Raw genomic sequence first — 8,377 nt, forward strand, 5'->3', positions numbered from 1 at the left:
ACATATCAAAATAAATGGCCGGAGATTTACCATAAGTAATACTTGTATATGCTGACATATACATCTACTGCTATGGGGAAGACTATGTTCAGTTTCATTAACTGCTGATGGACAAATTTTTTATCTTTTTAACTCCGGTCTTCAAATGCTTGTTTTTTGTAATAGTTGTGGAAATAGAAGGCTTCCCTCTAAAGTGAGAAACAAGGCACCTTAGATTTTTTAAAAATTAACTACTTTGATGCTTCCCCATTTCAAAATACTCAAAAGTAGCTTATAATACTGTACAGTATAGCAAAAATAAAACTACAACTACAAACCGACAGAAAAAAAATAAATTATCTCTCGTGCTCTGTAGGGACTGCCCATAATCTTTCCCAGGGGTGAAATTCAATTTTCTCTCTCTCTACTGGTTCAGTGGGTGTGGCTTGGTGGACATGGCAGGGGAAGGATACTGCAAAATCTCCATTCCCATCCCACTCTAGGGCCAGCCAGAAGTGGTATTTGCCCATTCTCTGAACTACTCAAAATGTCCACCATAGGTTCTCCAGAATTTCATCCCTGGTCCTTCCCACCCCTACCCCCAATCCTTCAAATCTCACCCCCTGCTCAAGGTTGACTCAGCCTTCCATCCTTCTGAGGTGGGTAAAATGAGGACCCAGATTGCTGGGGACAATATGTTTACTCTCTGTAAACCGCTTAGAGAGGGCTGTAAAAGCACTATGAAGCAGTATACAAGTCTAAATGCTATTGCTATTGGTATCTTGCATTTCTTGCCTGGGACTCCTGCCTCTTCCTGTTTAATGATCCATGTGATCCTGAGGCTACAATGACAATCAAGTCTGCAAAAATAGCTGTCACTAAGCAACGTAGTCACATGAATTGGGCTTTAAAATGGCATCACATAGCAACAGAAATTCCAGTCCCAATTGCTACCATAATCACAAGGCTACATATATCCAGTTAGAAGATAAGAATTAATAACATGCTTTTACATTCCTTTGAAGGAATAGGTTGAAATGTGTGAAGCTTGGGCGGGGAGGTGTCTGCGAGGGGCATGATTTTTCCTACTATATTCCTCTCAGATGACACCACTACTTCCAAATGGATATTTTATTATACAGCAGTTTTACATCTCGTCTGGATGACATTTAAGGCAAAAATATACCAAAATATAGAACTTCAAACTCATTACAATTCATTCTAAAATGTTTTGTCAATAGTAGCTTTAACACCAGCCGTAACAGTCCTTGAGGCTTCCCTTGAACAGTCAAGTAACTACAAATACCATCACAAGTATTTTGCATCTGATGTACATTTATTAAATGTTATTCTAAAGTATCAAAATGCTACCGTTTGTAGAAATCAGCTGATTTTGAACTCTTGACTGATTTAGGCTTTTGTTTTCAGAGAGCAAAAACATTTTAGTATTAAATTCAGGGTGGCAACCTATTTGTAAATGAACATGTTTATCGTATTTTACCCCTAACAAAACTGGCTTCTCCCTTGTGGGGTGCCCCAGGGGTTGGTCCTCTCCCCCCTGCTATTTAATATCTACTTGAAACCACTGGGCGAGATCATCCAGGGGCATGGGGTGAGGTATCATCAGTATGCTGATGATACCCAGTTGTACATCTCCACCCCTCGTCCAGTCACTTCCACAAAGCAGTGGAAGTGATGTGCCGGTGCCTGGAGGCTGTTAGGGTCTGGATGGGTGTCAACAGACTCAAACTCAACCCTGATAAGACAGAGTGGCTGTGGGTTTTGCCTCCCAAGGACAATTCCATCTGTCCATCCATTACCCTGGGGTCGGGAATTACTGACCCCCTCAGAGAGGGTCTGCAACTTGGGTGTCCTCCTTGATCCACAGCTTACATTAGAGAACCATCTTTCAGCTGTGGTGAGGGGGGCGTTTGCCCAGGTTCGCCTGGTGCACCAGTTGCGGCCCTACCTGGACCGGTCCGGGAGTCACTGCTCACAGTCACTCATGCCCTCATCACCTTGAGGTTCGACTACTGTAATAGAAATTTAGATTTGTTATAAATTGTTTTTTACTTTGTTGTGAGCCGCCCCGAGTCTGCGGAGAGGGGCGGCATACAAATCTAAATAAATAAATAATAAAATAAATAAATAAATAACACTCTCTACATGGGGCTACCTTTGAAGTGTGTTCATAAACTTCAGATCGTGCAGAATGCAACTGCGAGAGCAATTATGGGCTTCCCTAGGTATGCCCATGTTACACCAACACTCCGCAGTCTGCATTGGTTGCCGATCAGTTTCCGGTCACAATTCAAAGTGTTGGTTATGACCTATAAAGCCTTCATGGCATCGGACCAGAATATCTTCGGGACCGCCTTCTGCCGCACTAATCCCAGCAGCCAGTTAGGTCCCACAGAGTTGGCCTTCTCCGGGTCCCATCGACTAAACAATTTCGTCTGGCGGCACCCAGGGGAAGAGCCTTCTCTGTGGCGGCACCGACCCTCTGGAACCAGCTCCCCCCGGAGATTAGGATTGCCCCCATCCTCCTTGCCTTTCGCAAACTCCTTAAAACCCACCTCTGCCGTTAGGCATGGGGGAACTGAGATATCTCCCCCAGGCCTATATAATTTATGTATGGTATGTTTGTGTGTATGTCTTGTTTTTAAATAAGGGTTTTTTAGATATTTTTAAATATTAGATTTGTTATTGTACATTGTTTTTATTATTGCTGTGAGCCGCCCCGAGTCTACGGAGAGGGGCGGCATACAAATCTAAATAATAATAATAATAATAATAATAATAATAATAATAATAATAATAATTTGAGCAGAGGAAATGAAACAGAACAACTCACAGCATTGTAGCAGATGTTCAAACATTTTCCTTCATGTTGCAATTTTTAACCCCATGTTTCTTGCTAGCAGCATATCATTGCAGATATGAATCTCATTCACTGTAACAAAACATTGGACTATCAATAATATGATATTTGATACTTCTAAAACACTGTCTGTGCATTTATAATGATTGTTCAACCTGAACACCATTGCTGAGGTAAACAGAGACACTGAGATGGGCACATAAAACATATAGAGAAGCCTGACTATACCCCTTTTATCAATGCAAGTGATAAAACATTGAACAGGGTTATGTTGTATAGACAGTAAAATGCAATTCTCCAAGCAAGATAATTCATCACCTAACCTCCGAAACATTACCCTTAGACTTTACACTGTTGACCTCACCCAATTCTTAAGAGGTCAGTATAAGCACACCAGGGTGCCTACCGTTCCTGTTCTAATGTTCCCTCTTATCAGTACCCATCTTATGTATATAAACTACATTATATCTATGTATATTATCAATACATACTTGACAAATAAATAAATAAATATATTGTTACCCGTTTGCTGGTCACTTATCCAACTTAATTCTTATTTTAGGGTGCTTCCAGAGTTGGCTCCAAGTATTCACGTTTGATGGCATTATGGCATGAAAGATAATGGATGAGAAGACAAAGCCCTACATGGCATAGGACCAGATTATCTCCGAGACCACCTCCTGCAGCATGAATCCCAGATTCCAGTGAGGTCCCACAGAGTTGGTCTCCTCAGGGTCCTGTCAACCAAACAATGCCGGCTGGTGGGACCTAGGGGAAGAGCCTTCTCTAGAATCAGCTCCCCCCGGAGATTCGCACTGCCATCCTCCTCCTTGCCTTCCAATTTAAAAACTCATCTTTGTCGCCAGGCCTGGGGTCATTAGATCTTCCCCCTGACCAATGAGTGTTTTTAGCGCAATTTATTTAGCGGCCGATTAGGTCCCACAGAGTTGGCCTTCTCCGGGTCCTGTCGACTAAACAATGTCGTTTGGCGGGACCCAGGGGAAGAGCCTTCTCTGTGGCACCGCTGCCCTCTGGAATCAACTCTCCGCCCCCACCCTCCTTGCTTTTCGTAAGCTGCTGAAGACCCATCTATACCGCCAAGCATGGGGGGATTAATTTTCCCCTCACCTTTTCTGACTTAAACACTTGAGATTAGTGTGACTGTTTTAGAATGGCTAGTTTTTAACAATACAGATTTTAAATATAGTTTATATTGGATTTGTATTCTATTGTATTTTATTGTTACTGTGAGCCGCTCTGAGTCCTCGGAGAGGGGTGGCATACAAATCTAATAAGTTATATTATTATATTATTATATTAATAATAACAACAGAGTTGTAAGGGTCCTTGGAGGTCTTCTAGTCCAACCCCCTGCTTAGGCAGGAAACCCTACGCTACTTCAGAGAAATGGTTATCCAACATCTATCTATCTATCTATCTATCTATCTATCTATCTATCTATCTATCTATCTATCTATCTTTCTTTCTTTCTTTCTTTCTTTCTTTGTTTGTTTATTTATTTATTTATTTATTTATTAATTACTTAGATTTGTATGCCGCCCCTCTCTGAAGATTCGGGGCAGCTGCTTAAAAACTTCCAGTGTTGGGGCATTCACAACTTCTTGAGGCAAACTGTTCCACTGATTAACTGTTCTAACTGTCAGGAAATTTCTCCTTAGTTCTAAGTTACTTCTCTCCTTGTTTAGTTTCCACCCAGGTGCTTTGGAGAACAGGTTTTATTTATTTATTATTTATTTATTTATTCATTTGTCCAATACACAAATACATAGGAAGAAAAATAGACATGTGATAATATAAAAGAGGGTGAAAGTGAACTTAGAGGAGAGGATATATGAAAGGAAGAGAATATATAAGATAGGTGAAAGAAAGGAAAGACAATTGGACAGGGGACGAAAGGCACTCCAATGCACTTATGTACGCCCCTCTTAGGAACCTGGAGAGGTCAATCGTGGAGAGTCTAAGGGAGAAGTGTTGGGGGTTAGGGGTTGACACAATTGAGTCCGGTAATGAGTTCCAAGCTTCGATAACTCGATTGTTGAAATCATATTTTTTACAGTCAAGTTTGGCGCGGTTCGTATTAAGTTTGAATCTTTTGCGTGCTCTTGTGTTATTGCGGTTGACTCCTTCTTCTTCGTGGCAACCCCTGAGATACTGGAAGACTGCTATCATGTATTTCTTTTTATTAAACTAGCCATGCCGAGTTCCTGCAACCATTATTCATATGTTTTAGCCTCCAGTCCCCTAATCATATTTGTTGCTCTTCTCTGCACTTTTTCTAGAGTCTCAATATCCTTTTTGTATCGTGGCCACCAAAACTGAATGCAAAAACTTACTTTTTACTTATGTTATGTTTATACAAACTGCTACTATCCTATACATTTTTGACAAATAAATAAAATAAAAATAAAATAAAATATATATCTCCGCCACCCCAGCACTCCAGCGGCATCACGCATGCCTTTCCCGGAACCAAAATTTTACAGCGATTGTTTCCTGGGGAAATATGCTTAGAGTTCTTCCCACCGGAAGCGTTGCTCCCCGGATCGATTAGACCCGCACCCTTCGCAATACAGCAGAAGAGAGAGAGGGAGAGAGGTGGTAACTCTCTCCAGTACTTCGTCGGGGCGACGGTAGGGACCAACCCTCCCGGTGTTTCTACAAGTGTGGCTTGTCTTCGGGATTAAGGGAATGTGGAGGCTGGCAAGGCGCCCTCTAAGCGCCCTCTTTGGGACGCAGACGCCAACAGGTAAGATGGAGATCGACCCGTCCTTTATTAAGTATCGTGGAGGGAGGAAGCAACGCCTTGTGCCTTTTGCAGCGCAATCGTTTAAATCTTCCGTGCAGCAACAAGAGCCGTTTGCACCTGCCCCCTTCCTTTTTGGCAATAACTCTTTGTGCATTTTTTTTAGGTTTTGGTGGAATCAAAATTCTCACTGCTGGTTACAGGAAATATGATCCACTTCCAGATTACACAGGTACTCTAAGGGATAGAAGAGAATGTTACTGAAATGGTGTTTCTATAATTGCTTTTAAGTGTGTGTGTGTGTGAGTGTGTGTGTGTGTGTGTATAGTAATGCTCTAAAATACACCCACCTGAGAAATATACCATATACCCTTCTTTTGGTTTGGTACTAACACATTCTCCAAATCCATTTTTTTTACTTTTAACATTCTTTAACACTCTTGTTGCTGGTGTTTGGCAGCAAATCACTGAATACCATAAAGATATAATAATTTCCTATGAATGCTATTTGTTTAATGTGTTTGTAGATATTTTCTCATTTTAAGAACAAATCTAGAAACAGTACAGTTAATTAAAATACAAAATACAGATAATGCATTTAAAACATAGTACAGTATAGTTGAAAACCGAGAGAAAGGAGAAAGAATACAAGTGAAGCCAACACATACACACACACACACACACACACACAAATACGAATGAAAGGCATGAGGGAAAAATAAGTATTCAATAGGCCCTTAAAAATATAATACAGGGCCTCATTTGTTTCAGAAGGATTTTCCAGATTGATAAACAGATGCATAATTTGAACACTATTATTTTCTTCTGTTGGAATTGGGGCATATGTTTTTAAAATATTTCAAGTTTGTGCCCTTGAGTTGTCATGCAATTAATGCACATGATTATCTTTATATGCTTTGTAATACTTAGCAAAGCCATACTGTGTCATCTGTTAAAAGTGCTTTGTAGTAGAACTGAAATAAAACTAATTATGTTATGTTACTTATGCCACTGATAAGTCTAGACCGAATCAGAACTTGCTCCTAGATCATAACTTTATTCCAGAGCCTTTTATATTATTTCAAATGTGGATTTGAGCTTGCTTTTTAAAATTTCAGAGATAGCTTACTCAGTTTAAAGTAAACATAAAAGTAAACAAACCATCCTATCTTCTGCTGCTTTTGAATTAAGCATTAGCAACATGATAGGATATTTCCTTGATCCCAACTTAGATTTAATTGAAGGGAATAAAAATAGGTTTGATATAAATGAATATCTCCGAGTAGTGTTACTGAAATCTAAGGGGGAAATCTAACTTAAGACCAATTTAGACTACTGTAGTTGCAAAGCTGATATATGCAAACATTTTTTGCAATCACTTCTAGTACTCCCTCTTTTGGTCAATACCATGTACTTGCCTGCTGTATGTAGATTCTATTTATCACTTTGGATTAAGTTGCTGGCATGTATTTCCTTCTGTATGTTTTTTCAGACTTGGTTCTTATTTAAAACCTCTGTCAACTATACAGTTACATTTATCAGAACTTTAACCAGACACTTAAATAAAATGCCTTGGTCTCTTGATTTAGTAATTGCTAAATAATGATTTGTTTTAAAAGATAGTGATGGTCCTTTTATATAGTCATGGTAAGGAGGCAGTTAGAAGGCACAAACATAATTCATGAGCTGAAATTCAGAAATTTAAGCACCTCTCTTGAGTAGTCCAGCTAAAAAACAGTTATGAGAAAAAAACTGAATCAACAATTCCATTCTTTTAGGAATTATCATTCCTGAGAAACCCAAATTGAAAATGGTTGAGAGAGCACCAAACGTACTTAGGGTTAGGCGACAGCCCAAGAATTTACGTGACATCCGAGGTCCATCTACAGAAGGCACTGAATTTACTGAAGGAAAATTTGGTATTTTGGTAAGTAAGAATCTTCTTAGTTGTATAAAACAAGTATAAGATGGTGGCAATTGGATGTGAAAGAGGAGATCCCCTCTTGCAATTTCAAAAATGTTACTTAATTTCTTACTTGAATTATATTTTAAAATTTCCCCTTCAACTTTCCTTGGCCTGCAGGCTATGGATGGTGGCTATCTCCGCTGGATTCACTTTGAAGTGATGCGTCTGAGTATTAATCGGCACATGAATCCTAAGACAATGTTTGCACTGTGGAGAGTCCCTGCTCCTTACAAACCCGTTACTCGCAAAGGTCTAGGACATCGTATGGGTGGTGGCAAAGGTGCAATTGATCACTATGTGTCAGCAGTGAAATCAGGTCGCATCATAGTGGAAATTGGTGGGCAATGTGAGTTTGCTGAGGTAAAACACTTCCTCACTCAAGTGGCCAAGAAACTGCCTTTCAAAGCTCAAGCAGTCAGCAGGGAAACCCTTCAAGAGATTCGGGACAGAGAAGAGGAAAGGCGGCGTAATAACCAGAATCCATGGACGTTTGAACGCATTGTTACTGCCAATATGCTGGGAATACGGAAATATCTGAGCCCTTATGACGCACAGTACAAGGGTCGCTACTGGGGAAAGTTCTTCCTGCCTGACAGGGTGTGAATGGAGACTTGAAACGTGATCTGCTGCAGCCATTTTTTGAAAACTTTGTCTTTCTCAACAGAGAGATTTATGGGTGAAGAAACAAATGAGTAGCTAAATATCTGGAAGTCCAACAAGTACGGAGGGTGATGGAGTGATGACAATGATGTAGAACTTGGGATAAATAAACTGATCGTGGAAGTTT

The 8,377-nt window shown here is 40.1% G+C and overlaps 1 protein-coding gene across 1 annotated transcript; it reads left to right on the forward strand.

The window, feature by feature from the left end:
* Positions 1–5,399: 5,399 nt before the first annotated feature.
* MRPL16 (mitochondrial ribosomal protein L16) lies at positions 5,400–8,377 on the forward strand. The gene is made up of 4 exons (XM_070736103.1): positions 5,400–5,627; positions 5,791–5,856; positions 7,403–7,551; positions 7,708–8,377. Exons 1-4 carry the CDS (start codon positions 5,570–5,572, stop codon positions 8,191–8,193), a joined length of 759 nt encoding a protein of 252 aa, XP_070592204.1. The 5' UTR covers positions 5,400–5,569; the 3' UTR covers positions 8,194–8,377.

Source organism: Erythrolamprus reginae, chromosome 1, assembly GCF_031021105.1.
Source record: "Erythrolamprus reginae isolate rEryReg1 chromosome 1, rEryReg1.hap1, whole genome shotgun sequence".
Classification (NCBI taxonomy): Eukaryota; Metazoa; Chordata; class Lepidosauria; order Squamata; family Dipsadidae; genus Erythrolamprus; species Erythrolamprus reginae.